This window comes from Protopterus annectens, chromosome 13.part0 (genome assembly GCF_019279795.1).
Source record: "Protopterus annectens isolate FY-2018-M chromosome 13.part0, PAN1.0, whole genome shotgun sequence".
NCBI classification, from domain to species: domain Eukaryota; kingdom Metazoa; phylum Chordata; order Ceratodontiformes; family Protopteridae; genus Protopterus; species Protopterus annectens.
In genome coordinates this window covers 952580671-952606685 of record NC_056747.1, presented here as the reverse complement: position 1 = coordinate 952606685, position 26015 = coordinate 952580671, and the positions used below count along the sequence as shown (strand labels likewise).

General features: G+C 38.5%; 1 protein-coding gene across 5 annotated transcripts in view; it reads right to left on the bottom strand.

Annotated features, from left to right (window-relative positions):
- STAT3 (signal transducer and activator of transcription 3) overlaps positions 1-26015 on the bottom strand; it is a 1961792-nt gene that overhangs the window by 1146296 nt on the left and 789481 nt on the right. For all 5 annotated transcript variants that reach the window (XM_044054713.1, XM_044054714.1, XM_044054715.1 and 2 more), the window contains exon 7: positions 22107-22201. In XM_044054713.1, coding sequence (XP_043910648.1) covers positions 22107-22201 — 95 coding nt within the window. The remainder of the gene's footprint in view (positions 1-22106; positions 22202-26015) is intronic.

Genomic DNA, 26015 nt, shown 5'->3' with positions numbered 1-26015 from the left:
TTAATCCCTACACAGACACACAGGAAGGGAATAACTTGGGGAACAAGGCCTGACTAAAACTTTAAACTGAAAAACTATTTTAAAAGTTTAAAAGGAAGGGAATAGGGTGGGCTGTAACTAAGTACAGGCTAATCTAACACTAAAGGGAAAAATAAACCCCTAACTAAACTTTTTTTTTTTTTCTTTAACAAGAAAAAACTTACCTCAGCTGGCAAAGGAGACCTCTTTCGCTAAGCGGCAAACGAGATCTGGGGTAGTTCCGCCTTGCATCATGGGATATAGGGTTGCCTCGAGCTGGTAAAAGGAGTTCTCGAGCTAAAGCAAGTGCCGAGTCGGAGCCGAGGATCGGCTCCGAACCCATCCAGCAAGAATGAAGGCGAGATTGACAACTTAACATCATCTGTTAACTGGAGTAGAGCAACAATCGTTTTGGAGCCTTTTCAGGTTCAGTACGGGAGCACTGTTTTGGTAAGTGACTTGTTAAAAGTCGCAGCACAGGCAAATGGAGACTATGGTAGGCAAAGGTATAGCAGTCATAATCTTAACTTCTGTGCCAAATGCCAGTGTTTCCTGCCAATTTCCTATAGTGTGCATGCTAGTGTATCTTATAATCGCATTGTGGAAGCATGTGATGTCTGCCTGGACAGCACTGCATGCCTAGTCTAATGCTATGGCTTTCTCACAGCTGTAGGCAGCTCTTCTAATGCTGTTGGCAGTTCCCCAATCTTGTATGCCCCTCAACGTTAAGATGAGGACCCCACAAAAATGTATTCTTTAAACTGTAACAAACCCCTTGCTACAAAAGTAACAAGTGACTTGATACAGCTAAATCCAATTCAGGTAGCACTGAGCACTTCAGCCCTGGCACAAAATGCAGTATCGACATGCATTTCTGAAATGCTGGTACTAATCTATACCACACATGGGAGTGCTGAAGTTCTTCAGGAAATGCGGTACTGTCATGCAGAAACTGAATGCCAGTACTGAAAATCACACCCCTGCCCCCTATGCCCCACCCTACCTACTCTTCTGGGTTTAACAGAAAAACTCAGCAAAGCATACTATCATCTGCAATCAAAAATCTGTGTAACGTGTGAGTAAGACCTTGTCAGAACAGGCTTACTCATCTAATTAGTATTTGTACACTACTGTTAAACTACACTGTTCTACCTAATTACTCAGTACTCCACATGCTGCTGGTTTGTAAACTCTGCTGTACAAGTAGTTATCTCTGTTGCCTTCCAATTGAATTCTGTACCTCCCCAAAACATTAATCTGCTAGTTACAGATAATAGTCAGTTCTAAAAGTTCACCCTCTATGGTTATAGTGCAAGCAAGTGCCCAATCCAAATTTTAAATGCATTCACCTGCAGGAACCTGATCACTGTTACTGTACTTTTCTTTTGTGGTCCTGGCCCTTGTATACTGTTTAGTTAGTTTTCAGCAAGTATTCCATATTTTGCTGGAAAACCATCCAGGGATAGTCCTAGAACCTAGACTATCTGCCAGCAATCTTTTAGCCCACAACGGTGTGTACTAATATATGTACTGTAATGTTTTTGAGTGCGAATTATATTTTTAATATGAAACGTCTTTGTAATCTTGAGCTTTTCTTCTCAGGTCTCCACTGAAAATGGGCTACTGGCCCACTTGGACTAACACGGTTAACAAATGTCAATAAATAAATAAAGTGAGGCAAAAAGGGTAAGAAATGGTAAGCAGTGACAGATTCAGGTTCAATTTCTTATTTGGAAACTATATGGGCACAGAAGATGGCTGGTTAAAAAAAAACGCTTGCATGCTACAGTGGGGATTGCATACTACAGAGAGTTTTTAATGATTATTACTGGGCTGAGTACAATGTAAGATAATTCATATGGAAGTGGAGTAAAGCAGTACTTTTGTTTTAGGTTACACCCACAGTGAATTAGAGTTGTGATACACTGTGGCCAATAAGTTGCGATTCAGTATGCCCAACTTCAATATAACCATAAAGACTTCTCAATTTAACAAAAAAAAGTTCCATTTTCTAAAGTAATCAAAGAAATGCTGTATGCAAATCAAAATCAAATCAAATCATGTATTTAATACCATCCCCTTTATTCTAGTTTGTCTTTGAACCAAGTTAGCTTCTACTTAAACTCACCTACACACATTTAGTGCAAAAGAACAATGAAATAGTGAACTGCTTATATAAATGCATCTCCAATAAACACTGACGACTCATAGATCTACATTAACAAATTAGCTTATAAGTGAAGTAGGGACATTACAGTTTATAACATGGTTTATTATTGTAGCACAAAACATCTTACTGAAGACTGCCTGTTCATATTATCAATGTTTTAGTATATCAGAACTTGTTTTACTGTATTTATTCATAGGTTCATAGAGTCATACGGTAGATATGAGGCAATTGGTCATCAGACAACAAACAGCCTAGCCCAGAACATCCAATGTCAAAATTTACCTCTTGCATCATGGAGGATCACAAAAGACAAAGTACAGGTAGAATGTACGAGTGTCCAGCTAATTGCCTAGGTTAGTCTTGAATGCAGCACGAGTACTTTATTCCACAGGTGGGGAATCTGAACCGTACAATGTCCTATTAATTTGTTTGTAAAAAATGAGATCCTTTGTATGTGTTTGAGGAACCATTACCTCTATGAAGACACAGTAGCTCTAGGAGGGTGGAACCTTTCATGGTCTGAGAAGCAAAATATAGATCATCACAGACAAGCCTATAGGAAACAGAATATAAGAAGAGAGAGTAGACAAACAGTCTGGATAACAAAGGGACTTTAGGTCTATGACTTTATTGTTGTAAACCTCTGAGGTCTAGCCAGTTCAGTAATATGTTTTGATAAAGTACTTACCAAATTGCATTCAATAATGAGACAGTCGGACTTCAGTACAGTGGAAGTAAGATTGCTTTGGTTTGGCATAAATATCCTTGGTTATCAGCTAGACCAGACAGAAGGATTTTCTATCTACAGTGGAGCTGTGATTATCAAAACAACAAATCACCTGCAAAACTGCCTAGAAGGAACAGGGAGTCACCTGCAAGGATGCAGAGATGTCTAACAGTGCTATTCTTAAGTAATATGTCAGGAATTATTTCTTTAACTAAAGCAAACTATACTACATTTTTGGCATTTAGTCTGAGGCCATTTTCCTTGCAACAATTGTTTGCACAGTCCAACCCATCTAGGAGTATTCTCACATTAAAAGGTGTTCAAGTAACACCCTTAGTATACAGCTGTTTACAAATTTTATTAAACAGAGACAAGAGATAATGGTTTGTAGACCAGAGGAATACGTGCTAAATAGAGGAGGACCTAACATCGAGCCCAATGAAAACTCACTTGTGACATTTTTATTTACTCAGTGAGATGGCAATTTACAGCTCTAAAGATGTGCTCCATCTGATAATCAGTTTGGTACCCAAGTTACCACACCTGGATTGATGTTTAGGTTCACTAGATTTGCAGCAAAGCCTGTATGGGGGATATTATTAAATGCTTTGGCCAGGTCCAAGTATGCCATGTGTATCAAGCAACTACTGTCAACTGCTTGAGTTACCCTTTCGAAAAGTTTAAAGGGTTAACTATGCATAAGCTACCTTTGATGAAGTTAAACTTGGTTCGGATCCAGGGTTAAGAGATTACCAATGTCAAGATTTAGAAGGTCAGAAATATATTCTATGGCTTTACACACACAACTTGTAAGACTAATGGGTCAATAGGGTCAGTGTTTGGACCTCCTACTGTAGGGGCATCACAATGGCTATTCTTCAGGCTTTGGGGATGCACCCTGTTAAAAGATTCCAGTTTAAAGAGGTTTTACTAGACGTACCAATAGGCCACACTTAGCCCTAGCTATTAACTTTCCTACTATATTATCAGGATCCATGCATAGTTTGCTCTTTGCTTCAGAAAGGGCTGCTAGGGCTTGGTCAATTGTGATCTTATGGGGGACCAAGGACTGAGGAATCAGGGGGCGAGTTTATGACAGACGGCATTATGAAGTTCACTGTAGATTTAGCAGCTAGGCTATCAGCTATTTTGGGGGGAATCAGAATGGGTGGTATTACTGTTACTCAACTCTGAACAATGACTGGTGTTGTTTCTTTACTTTCTAACACCATTAAAGATTTAGAAATACTTTTGGCATTACTGGCCATTCTGAGTTCATAATCAGTTTTGTGTTTTCTAATTCTTGTTTTAGGTTCTCCAAATTATTTGGTACATATAGGCACTGCTTTCTCAGCATACCTATTTAGGTCAGAGTATAATTCAAAGACAAATGTTTTGGCTCTATTTATATGGTCAGTCTAGGTAAGAAGGCAGTGGAAATGATTTGGGTCACTAAGTACTTGCAGGAGATTTGCTTTCGAGAAGTCCATGAATACTGATGCATTTTTTTCGTGGGGGGTACCTCTAGTCTTGGACATGAACATCAACACAAACTGGTGACTTGATCTGACAATAATGGATGACATTTATGAAGCTGTACAAGAAGCAAAAATACTAGTAAAGATGAGACCTGGGACACTGTCCCCAATAAAGATGTTTTCCATTTGTCCCAAGTAGGTTGCATTTTACACAGTTAAGGAAGTACTGAACATGCCTTCCATTTGCAAGATAAGCAAAGTAGTTTACTTCAGAGTAAGTGAAGTCACCTAGAGTAAATGTATTAGAGCCTATTGGGAAATCAGTTATTGCATTAAGGTAGCTATCATGATCTGTGTGGAGACATGGTGGGTGATCCACAGCTGACTATGAAGGAGTATCGGATATTGTTTACAGTGAGTTGGATTTGGATTTTTGATATTTAAAAACTAGGGCCCAGGATGGGTAAGGGTAAGGGATGCTTTTAGGGCTAGGATACAAGCAGTCATCTCGCTAATGCTAATGTGTTTTTTTTCTGAAGGCAAGTGTCCCATTGCCCTTGAACCTTCATCTTTTCACAGTCGCTCTCCACCCCAGGTCTGATGCATCCATGTATATCCGATGAGCTGTTGGGAGGGGTTGCAATGGTAGTCCTGGATTCCGATGAATTTGCTGGATCCACCACTGGATTTCCTTCTTGAGACAGGGAAGGAATGGGACCTGAAACTCTAGTGGATGAGCGTGTTGAGATCAAACATTCTTCAGGTACCACTAAAACTTCCTCATACATAACCTGGCCAGGAGTAGCATGGTGAGTGTGGCTGTCATGAGACCCAGGAGATGAAGGAGGCTGAGATGGAGTTGGTCAGGAGCAGTTTTAAGTGGTCAATGAATTGACCCTGTCCTGGGGAAGAAAGGCCTTCATCAGCTCTGTTCTTATTCTGCAGCCCAGGAAAATCTGATCCTGGGTGGGAGTAAGGCAGGATTTGAGGTGGTTGACTGTGAAACCTAGGCCTTCGAGGAGAGAAATGGTGAATTGAAGGTGTTTTAATAGTGTGTTTGGTTGATCTTCCTGAATAAGAAGGTCATCTGAGTATGAGTAGATTTGAATGCCCCTCGTTCTGCAGAAGGCCACTACCGAGGCTAGGCACTTTGCAAACACCCTTGTTGCTGTGGACAAGCTAAAGGGCAAGGCAGTAAACTGATAGTGCAAGGACTGCACAGCAAAATGTAGGAATTTTCGGTAGGATGGATGGATAGAGATGTGCAGATATGCATCCTTCAAGTCTAGCATGGCCAGGAATGATCTGGGAATCAAGAGTGGAAGAAGGGTTTGGATTGAGAGCATGTAGAAGGTAGGTACATGCAGAAAGGGGTTTAGAAGGGACAGATCTAGGGTGGGTCTCCATGGGCCATCCTTTCTTGGGACAAGGAAGATTCTGGAGTAGAAGCCTTGGCCTTCCTGTCCTGGAGGAACCCTTTGTATTGTGCCCTGTTGAATGAAGCCTCGTATGACTTGTGGAAGTAGAAGTGTTTGGTCCTTTGGAGGGTGTGGGATACCTTTTTGGAGAGGGACTTCCCACCAGGTAATGAAGTAGCCCTTTTACACAACTGACAAGACCCAGTTGTCTGAAGTAATCTGTTGTCATAGGGGAAGACAGTGATAGGCGGCAGAAAGGGTAGGTGATTTGGAGGGGGCTGGTAGTCATGCAGAGGTTGACCTGTCAGCAAAGGGTTGTTTGTGAAAGGGCTGTGATGAGGTTGTTCTGGTTCAGGGTGGTTTCCTGGCACCTTTCCTACATATGGAAGTGGGTAGTGTGGAAGCCTTCCTGACAAAACTTAGTTTGGAGGGATAGTTTCTGTGAAACTTAGGCACAGGTGAGACAAAGAGATGCTTAAAGTCCTGCAGCTCCTTGCTTTTTTCCTGCACGTTTTTAAACAATTCTGATGACTGTTTACCAGAGAGAAAATTAATGTCAAGAGAAGCATCCATAATCTTGTTCTTAAAATCATCTGGTAGAGGCTGAAGTCTAAACAAGGAGTATCTGTGGAGCACTGAGGCTGAAGCAGCAGACTTGTCTGATGCCTCTACAGCAGAAGAAGAAGTGTATATTTTGTTGCCCGGTCTGTCCATCATTTTACTGTCTTTGTCTGATGGAAGCAAGGAGGAAGATGGGATCTGTCTGCATTGCTTTCCCAAAGAGGCAGCAACCACAGATGGGTCTGACATAGGAGGCTTGATGAGTTAAAGTAATCAGGAACTTTAAAGAACCTGTCTGGTATTTTTGGAGCTGGGGATTGAGACTCTGGTGCTTTTGAAGCTGAGGCAAAAATATCCAGGTAGGCTGGGATCACTGGAGGAATGGCTGAGGGAAAGGGGGATTCCATCTGCAGAAGCTCATATCTTTTATTGCACTTCTGCCATTTGTGTGGAATCCCATTTAAAATATTCCCTCATTTTTTTTAATTGTTTCCCCAAAGATTATGTCAATCACCCTCTAGGAAATCCTCCTCTGGAGAACAGTATCTCAAGGGAGATGCCAGTTGAGAGGCATAAAAGAGGGACTCATTAGAAGAGTAAGGGCCTTGGGAGGAAGGAGGCCGAAGAGCCATAAAGGCATTAAAAAGGGACTGAGAAAATGCTTGTCAGTCTGGCATGCCTTCAGATGGAGCAGACAGATGTCTGGTCTTCTGCTTTCTTTTCAGAGAAAGGGTCTTTGTTACAGGTTGTACAACAGATGGCCTAGGATCAGAGGCCTGCAAAGGGCTTTGAGAGGAATCCTCTGGGATGGGAGCTAACACTAACCAATCAGGCAAACCTGGTTCTCCCCAGACATCAGAAGTTGACGTCGCAGGGACCTCCACAGATGTGCAGCCTGGAAAAACTAGGGCGGCATTCAAAGTGGTACCCACCGACGTCACCAGTGCCACTGGATATACCTCAGCCCCTAAAATGGCAGCTGGCAGGATGTCCGAGCTCTGAGGCGCAGACACTTTTTCTCTCCTAGAAACATTGGCCTTCTTTCTCAGTGGTTTGCCTGAGACAGCCGGTGTCACTTCCATGCCTAAGGCGAGTTGTTTCAGGCAATGGTTTTCAACTAATAAGTTCAGGACTAAAAGACAGCTGTGCAGTGTTTTGGGAACAAATGACTGGAAGATGGAACACGCTTTGTAATCGTGGGTAGGCCCTAAACAGAATAGGCAGAGGTCATGGCTGTCTTTGTGCAGAATTTGACATCCGCATTTACATTTTCTCTTCCTAGATGACACGGATGGGATCAACTAATTGAAAAGACAAAATATCAACCACGCTAGAAAAAAGATTCTCCAATGGGGTGCTTATCTTTCAGAAGTCACACGGTGCAGAGTTGAACAAGCAAGCTGACGTTTGACTGGCGGCTGAGAAGTTCTGAGGTCAGGGCATGCAGACGTCACAATTATGGCCAACGGTTTATGGCACCTATGTGTGACATCCCATGCACCATACAGCAGCCAGCATAAGCTTTTGTAGATGAGCCAGATGATCGGGTTGCCACAGGTGGAGGATCCCTCATGTTTAGAATACTGCAACATGAGAATGGGACATATGAAGGATAAAATGTTTTATTTTATACTTGCAGAATATACTTTTAATGAATTGTTATGATTTAGTGTTATTTACCACGGATACCAGTTAAAAAAAGTTTAATACTGAATATGCGACAGATCCTCTCAATGTGGAACTGTGAGGAACTTGGACTTTTTAAGACTCAAAATGAGGAAAGTTCTTCATGAAATGCACTTGAGAGGAATTACCAAAGTTGTGCATTTACAAGTGGTGAGTAACCACCCAAATGTTTTGACAGAGAATAAGGAAATTGTGGCCACCAAAGTAACATTCTATATCTTTCAAATTCTTTTGAGTCACGTTACACATCTGTCTGTACCAAACAGCAAGCTGTGTGCTCCTCTCAAAACATATATGCTTTTATCAAGCACAGTGAAATGCTGAACAGGGTTCATTCCACTTGCAATGTACACAGGACGAGTGTTTAAGAGTGATTGACCAGGTAAGCAGGCACTGTATGCCACTTGTGTTTTATGTTTACAATTACAGTTTATAGGCTGATACTAAGCAAGCAGTCACTGGCAACATTAAGCGCCCAGCCAATTAAGTCCCCTGAATTTCTATATAATTCAACAGTGTTTTCATACTACTGTCAAGAAGGGCCACACATGGTAAGCCAGTGGAGAATTTATGAATGCCCATCCAATTGTCGAGATTAAGCACTGCTTTGTCTGACATTTAGGGGGATCTTATTCTACAAGCATGGAGTTTATAGGGTTAGGTTCCCTTTCTGGAAATGAGACTTTATTTGTTGACATAGGCTAATATCCTTGGTATGAGTGCACAAGAAGCTGTTAGTTCTGCAAAGGTCAAATGAAGCAAGTTCCTTCATGGCTTGAAAAGCAAGGCAAAGGTCACTATGAAGGAGTATGCAGGAGAATAGGTACAAGGAAAAGGCAGTAACAGCCTATCAGGATAATCAAGTTACTTCAGACCAGTGAATTTTTTTGTCAGGAATCTCTTATGGCTCTCAAGTTGCACTATATGCTTAGAAAGATAAATAACAAACAAAAAATTATATTAAATGACGGGGCCTTACGAAAGATAAGTAAAGAGGACCTAAGACTTCTTTAGCTCTAGAGATGTCTTTGGAAATCAAATGGGCCAAACACAAGGACTTCTGAACTACTACGGAGACATGATGGCCAAAATGACAGCGAGTGGTCAGCAAAGGTGCCTCATTCCCTGATGACAGTATCACTTTGGAGGACTGTGTCATTTATGCAACAGGAGGGGGAAAACTGTGTTTATCAAATACAGCTAAAACACACTCCTTAGCATTTTGCTTAAGATCACTACTAACAACACACCAAGAGATGGCATAGTCAACTCTTTACTGAAGTAACTGTGTGCTGGAAGCTGAGCTGACAATTGTACCCACAACTGTTCCATAAGCCTGGAACATTAGACTGGACATCACAGAATCAGTTAATGGAAAGGACAGGCCCAACATTGCGCCTGGAGTGGGATTACCTGTAACATTTTTTATATTCGGAGGAAGCGCTAGCATCTTTCATTGCATAGGTTTTCTTAGACAACCAATTATCTAATGGACACCTTCCTGTGTAGGATACACACTTTGTAGTAACCGCATATGTCTCCTGCACTGTTAGTACTTCTGGTCCTGTACATCAGATTCACCTCTAAAATAGATAAATTCCTGTATCACCCCTTGTGTGTTCTATATGTGTACTGGTATCACCTCTGTAATACCTGGCTGCTTATCTGTTTCTTGCAAGTCCTCCACTGAGTGTAGTACCCTTCACAGTTGAGCTAGATCCTGAAATTGATTACTTTCATAGTTCCATTGCAGATTTACCTTTCCGAATGAAAAAGCACAATGAGGGAGGGAGGTTGACATGGTGGTTAAGCTGTTTACCTTACAGACACAAAGTGCTGGGTTTGATTCTGACATGGGGGTAATTGGCTAGACTTTAAAATGGCCCACAAAGGGAGTTAAAACAAAAAACCGATCGTACAAGCTGCAGATTTCAACAGACTTTAATGTTGTAAGTGCTTTCGTCCAAAATGATGCTTAGACTTCAGACACAGTTACCCAAAATTCATAAGTATTTATACAATCATCAATTAATAATTTAAATTAATTTAAAGGTACATCATGAAACCCACATTTTAAAATCAAAATATTCACACATATTAAAAGTGTTAGCACACAATCCTATGGTTATATAACCCAATAAAATATGTCTACATAAAAAACTGAGGTATAAACTAATATATTTTAATACATTTTAAAAGTCTTAATAACAGTTGACCTTAAAAGAGCTAGATATAATTAACGCTTATATTAAAAGGTGTGTTCGCCTATCTAATGCTTTGAGTTTTAAAATACATTTAACTGAGGCATATTCGTTTAGCCCAGGTAGTGTATGGGCATAGGTCCGAATCTGCCACATAAGTTCACTCTCTTCTCATTCCAGTTCCCATGGGCCACCCTAGGATTCCTTGTTACCTGTTGAAAAACTGTAAACAAAAAATTGTGGGATGGATTTTCCATGCTGTGTTTAGCTAGGGCATTTGTAGTTACTTTTTTGTTAATATTATATAGGTGTTCATAAATTCTGTGTTTCAATTGCCTTTCTGTTTTACCTATGTAGTATGCCTGACATTGCTGACATATTCCCATCTTTGTTCAGAAAAGCATATGTGCAACCAATGAATGTTTGTCGGTTTATTTCTACTGGTCCCCACATTTCAGTGAGTAGTTTTAGGGTAGGACCCTGAAGGAATTAGGTACAGCTGAAGGGATTCGAATACTTTTTATATATGTTGAAAATAGTTCAGGTCTTAGGTTTCTAAGACTACTGTCGGACAATAATATTTCTAAAATGGAGTTAATTAAAGAGGAGATTATGAGTCTGGAGACTTATTTCAATAAAATTTCTTGAATTTCTTGAATCTGTATCCAGTTTTCCTTGGATAATATAAACAAAAGTGGGCATTGGGTTTCTGTGGTTAAACCTGTGAACAGCACAGGCCAAAACAGCTACTAAACCAGCTTTGAACAGAAATTTCTCTGACCAGGTCGGGCATGCGAAAATAATTTCTTAACAGATGCTGAGAACTTTCCTCCCCTCCACCATTATCTGGTCCTTTTCAGGAAACTTAGAAGGAACTAATGACCATTTTTCTATTGTTAACCTAACAAATCATGTTTTTGACCAGGTGGAACTTGATGTTTTAAAACTAGGGTTAAATTTTGTTCATTGTAGATATTAAGAAATATTCAAGAAAACTGAATTTACATTATTTGTTGCATGAATTACCTTCAACAGATCGCACTTTTATTAAACCGTCCAAAATTACATCATACCTTAAAGGTTTTTGAAGAAACTTGCACCCAAGAAGTTGAAGGGTTGTTAGGTAATTATTCTAACCTAACTAATAATTTAACACAGGAAGAAGGCATGCTTTAAAGAGTTACAACAAAACAATAATAATTTCGCTTTATGAAAAGCGACAAGGGAAACAATATAGTCATTATGACTAAGGAGTCTTATATTAAAGGTATGTTAGAACTTTTAGAAAACAGGGATGAATATGAGACTATTTCATTATTTGATATTAACACATTTATATGATGCTCTTATGAACCATGAAATTAGTCCTGAACTATATGAGTTTAGATGCAACCCTTGGACCTGTTGTTTCTATGCAACCTTCTTTTATATGGGACTCTTGGCATTTTTTGAAGAAAATCAACCATTTTGTTAACACCTATGGTTTTCATCCTTTTACTTGTATTCCCCATTTTTAGAGAGTTGAAGCATAAGGAGTTTTAAACTCAAGTTGTTCAAATTTTACTAATGGCATGGTTTCCCTGTTGTGTAGGTTGATGGAAGTCACCTTAGAAAATAATTTTTTTCTTTTTGGAAAGACCTACTAAAAGAGGGGTGGCTATGGGTTCCTCAGCTGCCCCCTTTCACTAATTTTGGTTATGGCTTGGTGGGAGAAACAATTTCTTCCCACCTTAACTGAAAAATATAATGTTTCCTTTTTTTGTAGATTTATGGACGATTTATTTTTTATAATTGAGGGGACATTAATATGTTTTCTGATTACTTAAAATTTACCATGGGTACTAAGGGTTTAATATTAATTTTTAGATATCTCATTAAAATGGGATTTTGATGAAAACAGGCTTCATAGTAGTATTTTCCAGAAGAAAACTTTTAACAATGGATATTTACACTATAAAAGTGGGCATCCTAAGCATATAATTAATAATATCCCTAGGGACAATTTATTCGGCAAGCCGCATGACCTCTATGAGAAGCTGGACCTGTCCAAGGAATTTAATTTTATTTGTTCACTATTTATTAAATATGATCCAGCTATTTTAGATAATGCTAAGGAGAATGTTTTGTCCCAAAGAAATAAAATTTTTCCTTTGTTAAACCTTGAAAAGATCGAGGATTTTTCCCCTAAAAATAATCAGGAAAATAAATTGAATGCTAACCTCATTTGTTCCTGGAAATGAGCTCGGATTGTTGGGGTATTCAAAATATTATTAAGAAAAACTGGGGCATTATTAAGGGTAACAAGGATATTTTTAACGCTTTTGGGTGAAAAACCCATCTTTGTTCAGAAAAATGGGTTTAATTTGAAACGGATTTTGGAATTCCAACAGAACAAGGCTCCTTATTTTGAGTCCAACCAATGTAATGTTTGTCGGTTTATTTCTACTGGTCCCCACATTTCAGTGAGTAGTTTTGGTAGGACCCTGAGGTGCCCGGCTATGTAAATTGTAATACAAGCGGGGTGATTTACATTGCACAATGTTTAACGTGTTACCTCATTTTATATAGGGATGACCAGAGAGCTAAAATTAGAATTAGAGAACATCTTTATTCTATTAAATCTAAGGACGGGAAGAATGCCTTATTCAAACACTCACTGATTTGTCCATCTTTCAAAATTTTTATTTTCAGTTCTTGAAGTGGGTCATAAAGACATGAGGGACGGTGATTTTAAAAACTACTTGTTGCAGAGGGAGGTACATTGGCAAATAAAACTGAAATCAGACATTGCCCTGGCCTCAACGAAACAATTAACATCAAATGTTTCTTAAAACAGCAGGTTGGACATTAATAAAACTGGTAATTTTATTTATTCTCATTTTAATTAAACAAATTACTATTGTTTATAAGTCTATTAAATGGTTTAGTTGGCTATTATTATATAATTGTTTAATTAAACATGTGACTTTTGGTATTTAAATGATGGGTTTGGCACTTGTATTTTATTCTGATGAAGTTTCGGATAATAAATAAGTATACGCTATTGCTGTGTTGCACTTGCCTCTCATTTGCTTCACCTGGACTTTTTGTTTACTTGGTATTTTTGTCTGTTGGTTGATTTTAATTGCTGACATATTGCTACACAGACCACCCCTCTAGATTCACAGTTAAATTTACCTTTTACAAAATAATCCTTGCCCCTGATGGTAAATGTATTGTCCATCTTAATAGATGGGCACTGTTGGCATCAGCGGCATTCATGCATGCCATAACTTCCATTATAAGCTATTTTTTCTGTTTCCAAATGACATTTAAGATTGGGACCCCTTCTATATGTTACACGTGGAGGACCTTCAAACTTTTTACATATATTAGTGTCCTCAGTGATAAGTGCACAATTTTTAACCAGAATATTTCTTATTTCTTTAGCGTCCATAGAAAAGGTTGTCATGAATATGGGTGCCATATTTAATGATATGTTCTGGCTATTATCTCTCATCTATACTATACTGGAATCATGTACTTCATTATAATCTTTTTGCAAAATGGGTTTAAAGTGTCCATGAATCCTTTTAGTACATACTTACAAATGAATCTGTTCGAAGAGATATTCGGGATACCCTCTCCTTACAAACATATTTTTCAATAACTCACATTCTATATAAAAATCCCTATCGGAAGAAACCATCCTAGCAGCTGTCACTAATTGTCCTTTCATCACTGCTTTTTTCTGATGAAAGGGGTGGCTGCTAGAGAAGTGCAGGGAAGCATCTGAATAGGTAGGTTTCCTATATATAACAGTTCTATACCCAACGCTCAGCCTATCCTTTGACAACTGCACATCTAGATAATTAATGGATTCTATTCCACACTGAAATGTGAAATCAAGAAAGCTAGTAAGATCTGTAATGGCTTGAATAAAGGGTTCTATGGTATTAAGGTCCCCTTTCCAAATGAAAAACATATCATCTTGGTTATCTTGTATACCATACCACATTCTGCTGATAAAGGCTGTTGTTAAATAGAAGCTCCCTTTCCCAGTATGCCATCACACAATTTGCGGAGCTGCTGTGATCCCATGGTAACACCTGTCTGCTGTTTATACAGCTCACCATTGAATAGCATGAAATTATTGGATAAACTAATATCCAAAAGAGTTTCAATTACATAAATCTCATTCTCTTCCATGCCTTTCATGGTTAGAAAATCTCGAATCCATTCTATTCCCAACTCTTGTGGTATTACAGTATATAGATCTTTTATATCTACTGTAAGAAAAATGGTGATTATCATTATATTCCAACCTATTAATACCCTCCAAAAAACTCCATGAATCGTGGCAAATTTGTTTTTCATTTCTAATAGGTTTTAATTTACTGTCCACATATTTAGTACATGGCTATGTTACTGATCTTCTGCCATCAACAATCGGTCTAAATGGTGGATTGTGGAGGTTCTTATGTATCTTAGGGGACCCAAAAAGAACTGGTGTAATAGGTGATGTCATTGTTAAATAATGGAAGGTATCAATGTTAATACTCCCTTAGAGAAACAAGTCATTTAAATTCCTGTTAATGTTTTTGTATGCAGCATTAACTTCATTTAAGCTTACATGGGAACAGTTATCACTATCTAAATATGCCAACATATTCTATATATATGCATATTCGCCCATAAACACCAATCCACCTCCTTTATCAGGCTTCATAACACTGATCTTGCATGCCTTCAAAAATTTAAAAATTCTAGGTCCTCAAACGACATATTCCTAGTAGCATTACCATGTATTTGTGTATTGTTCAAATTAGTCCTTATGTCCATTTCACAGACCTTCTCGAATAAAGCTAAAGTATTATGTAGAGGAGGAATAAACAGACTAGATATTCTCAAGTCCTTAGTCAATGAAGGGACATTACCCATAAGAACAGTCAAATTGATTTTGCAAGTAAATGTTTTTAGATCAATGACTGTTCTGGCTAAATCCGCTTTTCTATCTGGTACAAAGGACAGCCCTTTTAGACAACATATTCACAATGTCTTTGTCTACATGCATTTCTGTAAGTACTTACTAGTATCCGCGGATTTTGTATGAAAGCTTATGTTATCTTCTCTGCCAATTCTGTTTCCTCTGTTGCTGCCCCTGGGCCCTGCCATTGTGTCGCTGGTTCATCTGGTTGTTCTGAACCTCCTGAAAACCCTGTTGGTGATTATTAGTGTTGTTATTCGTTGTTACTGTGTTTTGGGGGCCGCCATTATACTGCCGGTTGTTTCTAATCCTCTCACTATGCTTTAACAGGGATGTCTGTGTTGTGGTGTCATCCTCATTACTATTAATGGCGACTGTTTCCTCTTGTGGGCGTTGCCCACCGACGGTAGAAGAGTTTCCCATTGATTTAATTGGTTCCGGTGGCGGAGGATAGGCAGTCCTATTAGAGTAGCCCTTAGTATCTCTAAGGATCTTTTTCTTTTTAGTTTCAATACCTCTAGCTATTGCATAGTCAATGCTAGAGAAAATACACCCATAATCATATTCGCAGCGTTGAAATTCAGTGTCCATAGTTATTTTATACCAAGTTCATCAATTTGCAAGTTATACTGCCTTATAAGGGTTTAGAGAAACTCGAAGCCCTGCCTGTCAAACAAGCAAATAAGTTAATGGTGGAAAGCAGATTTATACACAAGGCTACCGGATAGTGCTACTGACGCAACCCTTTAGGTATTATACCTTTCGCTATGCATTCTTGAAAATATGACATTTCAAGTTGTAGCTTTCGATATTTTAACAGTTTCTGATCAAAATCATTTAGGTTAACTACCAGAGATGCTCCGGTATTTTTATTTACCATACTGGTGTTGTTTCCAACATCAACCGAAAAAAACAAATGTGTACTCAAATAGTCTGCAAATTTAGGGACAGAATCCACTCTCTGTTGCAGCTGTTCACAGTCATTTACAATAGAAGGCATACCACTTCCTCCAGCTGCCTCCACATTTCTTCTAAATGTTCCTTGCTCATTAAGGCCACTATTTAGAGGTGCACTTGAAACCTCAGCATAGGCTGGAGTATTTCCACTTACTCCCGGACTAGGCATTGTTATTCCAACTATGCCCCTTGAAGATGTTGCTTGTTTAGCATCTACTGCTCTGGATAAGGTGTCCACTCGGTTAAGGAGTTGCGGCACTAGTGCATTATGACTACCCACAGCATTCGCCTTATTGGTAACAGCTCCTGTTGATTTATTCTCCTCTTGGGGAAAAAAAGACTGTGAAATCACTCCAGCTCCGTTCTCCATAACAAACTACAAATTCGCCAAAGCTCAGACAAACTAGTGAAAACAAAAAACCGAACGTACAAGCTGTAGATTTCAACAGACTTTAATGGTGTAAGCGCTTTCATCCAAAATAATGCTTAGACTTCATCAGACATAGATTTACCCAAAATTCATTAGTATTTGTACAATCATCAATTAACAATTTAAATTAATTTAAAGGTATATCATGAAACCCACATTTTAAAATCAAAATATTCACACATATTAAAAGTGTTAGCACACAATCTTATGGTTATATAACCCAATAAAATATGTATACATAAAAAACTGAGGTATAAACTAATATATTTTAATACATTTTAAAAGTCTTAAAAATAGCTGACCATAAAAGAGCTAGACATAATTAACACTTATATTAAAAGGTGTGTTCACCTATCTAATGCTTTGAGTTTTAAAATACATTTAATTGAGGTGTATTTGTTTAGCCCAGGTGGTGTATGGGCATAAGTCCGAATCTGCCAGACAAGTTCACTCTCTTCTAATTCCAATTCTCACGGGCCACCCCTAGGATTCCTTGTTACCTGTTGGAATAACTGTAAACAAAAAATTGTGGGATGGATTTTCCATGCTGTGTTTAGCTAGGGCATTTGTAGAGGAGGGAGTTAGCTTAGTACTAATCTATGAATCTAACCTATGAAAGTGTAGTTCAAGGGATGAAGCCTTAATAAATCAGGTTATAAATTACAGTTCAGAATATTAAAAATAGAAATACAATTACAACTATTGCCTCATTAAACCCAAGGGATGCTTTTCATGAACACTTTGTACCACTGATCAGGCTTGGTACACCACAGATTGGAATACTAAGGCCTGTCGCGATTCACAAAAGTAACAGCACAAGGGGTACAGCACTGTACACTGCTGTACCTCATTGTGGAAATAGTGCACTCCATGTACGGAGTATATATGCAATGCCTCCCCACAATTATATAAGACAATGCTTCATAGTACAGGCTGGTCCCAATGGGGGATACCACAGGAATCCGATATGATGATACTGTAGATAGCAATACTGTAATTCCCACCCCCTGCTAGTATGTTGCTTGACAGACACAGCTAACCAGCATATTAGCAAAGCATAAAAAATGTTGAAAAACCACTGATGGAATATCCCACTGGTAACAAAATTCCTTATTTAAAAGGCAGATCTGATAATGTAACAAAACATGCCACATTCTAACTTAATGATACTTCCAAGCTCCCACAGATGAGAGTTTGCACAGTAACATATCCCCTTACTACACAATAATTCAATAACAACTGCAAGGAAAATCTAGCCAAGCTATAATTTTCACTGTGTAATCCTTTAAACATCCTGCGATTAAGGTTCATGGGATATATTCAAATGACCCCTTAAGGACATACAGTGTATCAGCTAAATGGCTTCACAATGCCCGTAATATTTTCACTTTTTACATTTTTATGTATGCATTCAGGCCAATAAAGCCAAACCCCACTAGCTGTGGACATGCATGTTTTGCCCTTTTTAGTGACCTCACCGGAACAGCATTTTATAAACACAGAGCTTAAAGCCTGATATCCCTAAACACTGATATGTCTGCAAAGTACCCCAACATCCAAACTAAAAGGAAAAAAGGTCTCACAAACCATTAAGTAAATGAAGGCCCATGAGATATATTAAAATGACTCCTTAATAGACTGTCCTGATGAAAGAAACATGGGTGAACAAGGATGTAAGGTTTTAGTCACAAACTCAACCATCACACTTTTTTACCTTGTAATTATCACATACACCTGGCAAATGGCTAATCCACTAAACTGGCTGTTGTGAGAACACAGGAGGTAATAAGGCTTAGTACCACCAACAAATACAATTTTATGCCAATAGAGTACTAAAACTAGCTAAGTGAAACAAAAATTTCAATGAGAAATAGCACCAGAACCAGCCACATAAAACAAAACCCCTTGCAGGAAAAACAGAAGTGAATGTGGGACAGATGATATTGTGAGGACATGGAAACATTAATAATCTACGGCTGCACAGCTACACCTACAAGTGGCATTTTTTTCACAGAACTGGATGTGTGGAATACCAAGAGATGTATGCTAAACTGGATGGAAGTTCCAGCAAGCATACCTTGGATAACTCGGGGGGGAAAAAAAAACACAGCAGCAAAGCAGTAAAACAGCAAACAATACCACAATGTACAAAGTCGTGGACCACAAAACAGTTTCACCAAGATTTAGTACTATATTAAATCTTGGTGAAACTGTTTTGTGGTCTGTGACTTTATACATTGTGGTATTTTTTCTTATACCTTGGATAACTGCCTAGCAAAAACGACATCTAGCTCTAGACAGTTGTGCTTACAACAATATGACCCACAGAGCAAGTACCAACTTCCCATACAGTTAAAAAATGTTTACTGCCACACTGGGAAAACCCAGCTTGCTAGCTGCAAAGGAAAAGCTGAATGGATTTGTTAAGTTCTGGAAATGTAAGCAATTTATTTTTGTTATGATCTATCTTAATCAAGATCTATTTTAGATGAAGACAGAAAAACAAAAGCTACATTTTTTGATTTAGGTCAACACATCACCATCAAACCCCTTTTCCCCATCTTTTACATGGGGTCTGGCTTGTTGCATCAATTATCACTATCTTTCTTGATTCAGTGCCACTCTCCAACATTCTTTGATGGTCATGCTTGACTGTTGCAGGTCTTATGTCATACAATCCATCCATCTCTTTGCTGGACAAAGAAAAAATACTCGTTTCCTCTTGCATTCTTCCTGTCTGTTCCAAATCCTCTTCACTGGATTGCCTTCTGTTTTCCTATAATTGTGACTGAAGCTCTATAATTGGTTCTTTTTTCCTTCTCTAACATTGGGGCTACTTTGGCTTTTGCTCTGGTGTCCTCATTTTTGTCTATCCCACAGTGTGCATCCTGCCACCCATCTTGGGTACTTTATCTATCTACATTCCTCAGCTGCTCTGCTTTCACTACCCAGACTTCTGCACCATATAGTAGTACTGGCCACACCACTGTTCTGCACAACTTACTTGTCAGTTTCTTTGGCATTACTCTGTACATTACCCCTGACACTCAGTGCCAGTTGGCTGCAGCCCCTCCGATTCTAGCTTTGACCTTCTCATGCAGACTTCCCTTCTCCTCAGCCACTGTTCTCAGATACTTGAAGCTGTTAATCTGTTCCAATATTTCCCCTTCTATATCAATTTTCAGCTTCTTCTGACTGCCCCCATTTGGTGCCATGGCAACTGTAATGTCCACACTCAATTTCATCCCATGTGCCTTCAGTTTTGCATCCATTCCCCTATCACTTGCTGAAGTTCTTGTTCAGTGTCTGCGTGCACTGTCACATCCCCTGCAAGCATACTTCCAACAGGCCACTTTGTAAAAAGGTTTAAATATAACACAGTGGAGAGTCTCATTTGCATTAGTTTTCTTGTTGTTTTTGCACATGTGGCAACACTTAAAAGTAAGACATCAACAGGCATTCAGGAACCCTGGAGCTGTAATATTTGTAAGTTCTTAAAGGGTCATTTGCATATTTCTCAAGGGTCTCCTTCAAAAGTAGTACTACACAGTCTGGTTTGCCAGAGTTTTCTTGTTGTTTTAGCACATTAACTTTACTTGCGATCTAGAAGTAGTAATGCTAAAATACTGTACTACCCCGAAGAGTATGTGGGCCTTCTCATATACATCACTGACAAGTTTACACAACAGCAAGTCAAACCTAGAAATTTATTTACCCCATCACTCAATAAACAGTACTGAAGATGACCTTTAATGCCAAATGGCTTCCCAAAGAATTCAGCTACCTAACTGCCCTTCATATACTTTTTAACTAGGATCACCACACAGACACATAAATATGTAAATAAATACATAAATATAACACCTACAAAAAATTCTCACAGTATTCTAATTTGGGACCAGGGGAATACTTCAAGGATAAAAAAAGAAATCAAACATTTTTTGTAGGTATTGTATTAACTTCCACATTTACATTTATGTATTTATAAATATTATACTCGTTTATTTAAGTATAGCTTATGGTCCTTGGAGAATGTAGATTTCTGTAGGTGTTTTTAATGAATTGTACAAATGTACTTTTTAAGATCATATGGCTTTAAGATTTGTGTTCATGGTAATTAAACAATCAGAGGTTCATTAAAGAGGTAGGGATATATATATATATATAGTCGGGGTAGATTCAATTTTTTTTTATCTGATGCATCCTGAACGGTGGAAGAAAATGCTGTGAAACAGTCAAGTGTTAATAAAGTTGTGTTTTACTGGATCGGAGCATTGTTCTTCTTGAGATCACTGACTTCCCAGGTCCCTTGGTTGAGTTGGCCAGTTAATTTCCAGGGGAATAGCTTTAAGATTTAAGGAAGTTATCATACCAAAGCACTCTTTCTTCATCAAACCCCATACTGAATACACTGCCTCCTTTGGTACAAATCCAATATTAGCACTCAACTACAAGACCCCAAAGGTTTCTAATAAGGAAAATTAAGGGCCTTAAAGCCTTCAACTACCTCAGAAGATTAACACATCACTCTTTATACTCAGAAGTCTTTATACTCAGAAGCCTATCAGCTGCTCCAATGTGATCTGTGCCTTACTTTTTGAGCAATGAAAGACCAGAACCTGTTTGATCTTCTACTTCTTTGCAAAACCAGCAGCTCTAAAAAACAATAAATAAACAAGACTAGCTAGAAGGATAAGGTTCCTATCTCAATGTATTCCAAGCCTATGGAATAAGCTACCACTATAGGTCAAAAAGTCTACTTTGGCTGCTTTTAAGTCTAATTTTGATGTGCGTGTCTGTGTGTCTGTGTCTTTGTCTGTGTGTGTCTGCGTTTGTGTGTGTCTAGGTTTACTTCTGTCCAGTCAAGATTCACTAACCTCCAGACAAATAAACTGACTCAATGGATCGTGTACCACAACATCTCTCCACACTAAAAATAAGAGCATTCCTAATGGTGCTGACATAGGAGCAAGCACTATCAGTCCTCCAGCAGGGGGTGGGTCCATCTGAACCATGTCTTTGGAATCTGATGATGCCTTCATCTTAAGATAGGGCAACTCAACGGGACAGAGCACAACATCTCAAATGTTAACAGTCTGCATATATTCACCTGCTTCCTAATCGGATATTGTTTTGTGATAGAACCCAAGCACAATCACAAAATAACACAACCTCTTATCCATGAACGAGAGTCATGGCTGCAAAAATCGTTTACAAAAGCATGTGCCTCCTGTACCCGTACACGTCTTGTACTCAACACTGAGATCACTGTACCTTGGTGGGGATCCTCAGAATACCACAATCTCTGTCTTTAAATGCAAACCCTTTTATTCATGTATTAGCAATTGCACATAAGAGTGTTGATAACTGCTGTGTTGAATACAAGCCTGGCACCCCATACACAAAAATAAACATACACAAACTCAAACAAGAAAGAGATATGTCATTTTATAATATCCCTCTGCACTTAACAGAATATAATATGAAACCATACCCGTCTCATTTGATCCAATGCAGTCAGCATTTGCTCCAGCTGTTGCATCTTTTGCCTTGTCACTGCCTGGTTATTCCCATTTAAATCTTGCATGTCTATACAGAGATAAAAAATATAACAAACTTCTTAGATAACTGCCTGGTATATTACAAAAAAAATTTAACTTAATGACATTTCAAGTTATATGATACTGCCTACATCTATTGATGAATTACTGTGCAGCATCCATTCTTGGATTTTTTTCTTTAATAATCAGATTGGCTACACAAGAACTAGTGAACACAGACTGCACACTGTCTTCTCCACAACTACAATCCTAATTTGATGAGTAAAAGACTCTTACTCTCTGGTCAAACCAATTCTTGCAAAAGCAAGGCCTTTCATAACTACAAGTCTTAAAAAATGTTAAAAGGAAGAAACTGCCTATTAAAAACAGAAGTGCTCAACTGTCAACTAATGCATCATAGGACAAAAAACATTATATAAAGTTATGGAAATGTGATAGGTTTCTGATTTTATCATTATAAAGCATTACACAAGCAGGATCAGATAATCAATCTACACAGAACAAATCAGATTAGCATTGTCACAACATTAGTCACAACATTACCTGTTTTAGAAGGTTCATTAAGCAGTTAAAAAGTAAACATTTAAGTATGTTATCAGTTAAATCTGTATGATTATAAAGTTAAGCAAGTAAACACTTTATAAAGTGCTATGAATCATTATGCCAAACTCTCAAGTCTTTCCTTGCAGTTTAGCAAACAGTTGCGATTCTCTGTCTGGACAACCACAGATGAGTTACACTATGTGTAAAAAAGTGACGATTAAAAAAACAAAGTCTTGAAATTCATTAGCATTCATTTGTGTGGAAAGTAAGACAAATGTATTAGTTTTACAATGAAACACTAAGACAGTGAATACCATCAAAGGCCATTTCAATGATTCAGCATTGTGGTTCCAGGGTGTCAGTCTATTCTGCTAATCTATTTATTTATTTTTGTTGATTGGGACAAGTTAACTAGGCAAAAAAGACTCTTTTAGCAAAGGCCCAGGGAGAAACTCTCCAAACAATTGGAATAGCAATACATACAGTAATGCTTGAATACATAGCATTCTAAGGAAAACATGCAACAAAAATAAGGATGTTGTTGTGTCTTTTCGGCTTTTCTGGTTAGGGGTCGCCACAGCGGAATGGAAGAAGGGACAGCAACCAAAGCAGGACCCAAGACTTTGTTAATCAGGCCGACTGATGGCAACCTGCCAGCAGATTGCCCCAAATGTAATGACTGCAACAGTAAAACACGAAGAATATCAACAACAGCTAAATCTCAAAACAGGCTTACACAAGAAACATGGAAAGATGCATGGGCGCGCCTACTACAGTAGTGATTTGATTATTTCTAAGATTATGGTTAAGGACACTAAGTTAGTTCTTGGAGAGAGGACAGTGTTTTTGTGAAGCAGATTAACGTGGAGTCATCTGCACATTGTACACTTGAAGTGTGGTTTGTGGCTGTTGTCAGTTCATTAATGAATAGATTGAAGAGTAAGGGACCTAAAATGGAACCTTGCGAAACACCTGTGGAGACAGGTAGGAAGGGAGAAAATTCTTGTTGCAATTTAACAGATTGCTCTCTGTTATTAGGTAGCTGTGGAACCAGTTCAGTTTGGGCTGAGTTAGACCTATTGTAGAGAGTTTAGTCAGATACCTTTTGGTGAAAGATGATCTCCAAAGCTTTTGATAGATCTAAGAACGGAGTGCAGACCAGGTTACCCGGAATTTCTATATTATCGTTTCAGAGAATGTTAGTAGTGCAGAGGCAGTACTACAGTTAGGGCAGAAGCCATGTTGGGATGGTGACAGGATACTGCTGTCAGACATGTGTGCGTTACTTGCCATTTATGAATGCATTTCCCTAGGATTTTGGATAGGGGTGAAAGTATGGCTATTGGTCTGTAGTTAGGTTAGTGGATGGGCCACTTTTATGTAGGAGTATGACAAAGAATTTTTTCCACAGTTCTGGAAAGTAATTTTCTTCATTGGAGTGGTCGGTGAATTTTAAGATATTTTGTGGGAAGATTATCTGGAGCAGGTAAGTTTTAATTTGGTCAGATGTATCTCAACTTCAGTAGGTACTGGTTTGAGGGTAAAGGGAGATTGTGGGTGTGGGTTTGGGTGGTAGAGTGAAGTGAGTTGGGTTGTGGGTGCTTTAGATGTGTAGCATCTAATTCAGTAACATGTCTGTTGAATACAACGGCTATGCTTTCATAGTTCTGGGAAGTCATTCAGGTTGGCTGGAACTTTGTCTGAGTTCTAAGAGATTATTGGCAGAAGTCCAGAAGAGATTAGGGTTGAGCTATTTGTGTCTTGAAATGTGGTGTAGTGTCATTCTGGGTATTTTTTGTGAGACTGCTTAGATGTCTGTAGTGCTGGTGGTTTTTATGCATTATGTTTTAGTCCCAAGCTTTCTCTCATTTTCCATAGCTGCATTTGTGTTTATGCTTAGCCAGAGAGCATGTTTGGCTTGTATTTTTTTGGATATGATGGAGGCATAACTACCAAAGATATTTAAAAAAGTTTTTATTGATTCAGTCAACAGCCATATCTAGTGGAAGATCTTTTAATAAATTCCTGTTGTAGGTGCCCAGGCTATTTGAAAGTATTGATAAGGAAGTCAGACAGATTTTGGTCTTTGTTATAGTGGTGCTTATGGAGGTTATGCCTGCTGTGTCTGATAACATATCTGGAATGGTAGTTGATTGTTGTATGAAGCAAAGTGCCTGAGGAGGATAGGATTTTGGGTGAGGTTGTTGGGATCCAATCTAATATACAGTAAACTCTCACTGAACCAGCACCCGTGGGGACTGGTAGGTGCCGGTTAAGTGTAGTTTCCGATTGCTTGAAAGATGCTTTGTGATTTTTAATTGGCTCGTATGTCGGCATGCGGAGCGTCTTGTGTTCAATGTGGAAGAGCTGGCTATTCTGCATTGAGTAGAAGTGGCTCCGCTTTGCCATTTTTGATTGGCTCGTATATTGGTATACGAGCCAATCAAAAATGTCAGTTGACTGTGAGTGCTGGTTGATTGCGTTCTAGATAACGGGGACTTTACTGTAGATTAATTTGTTGTAGTTAAGTCTATTTGGAAAGTTTACCATTTGTGTGAACTAGTACAGCTGTACATTGTTAGTTGTACTGTCTGTGGTTAGAGTGAGCCTACATACATTTACATCACCCACAATGATTGCCTCTTGTTTAATATGGTGGGAAAACAAGTATAATATGTCTTCAAGGGATATTATTACATGGCGGAATATATAATCTAGCTATGAATAACAACTTAAGGTTGCTGATATTATGAAAGGAAGTAATAAGTTCTGCGTTTTTGAAAGTGGGAGTTGCAAAATAGGAAGGGGTTACCCTCTAGGATGTTTTCACATATTAGTGCAACTACACTTGCTTTTTCTTATGTCTGTCTAACCTCAAAATTCTGTAAATTCTGTAATGGGATGGTAGTATATGTTCATCTTTTAAGACAAGTCTTTGCTGCTACCTTGTTATCAGAAGACTGTAAAGTCATCCAAGCAAGCATATCTGGGAGTTTACTGCAGATACTTTGCATGTTGGTATGGTAGAATTGTAAGGCATTTCAGTTGCTAGGGTTTATGTTACATGGGATGGCAGTAACAGTAAGAGGTTTACTGTTGTGTAGTGCTGTGGTGGTGGAATTATGGGGCCTAAATTTGGATGAATGTCACTAAATAATTTAATATTTGTGGAAGCGTGCAGGTGGAGGTAGAAGTTTGGATTTATACTTTTGTTTTGTTTGTAATTTTTGGATGTGTGGGTTGTAATGGGTGTAGTTGTATTTCCATAGGTCTGAATAAGAGGTGTTGAACAGGTTAGA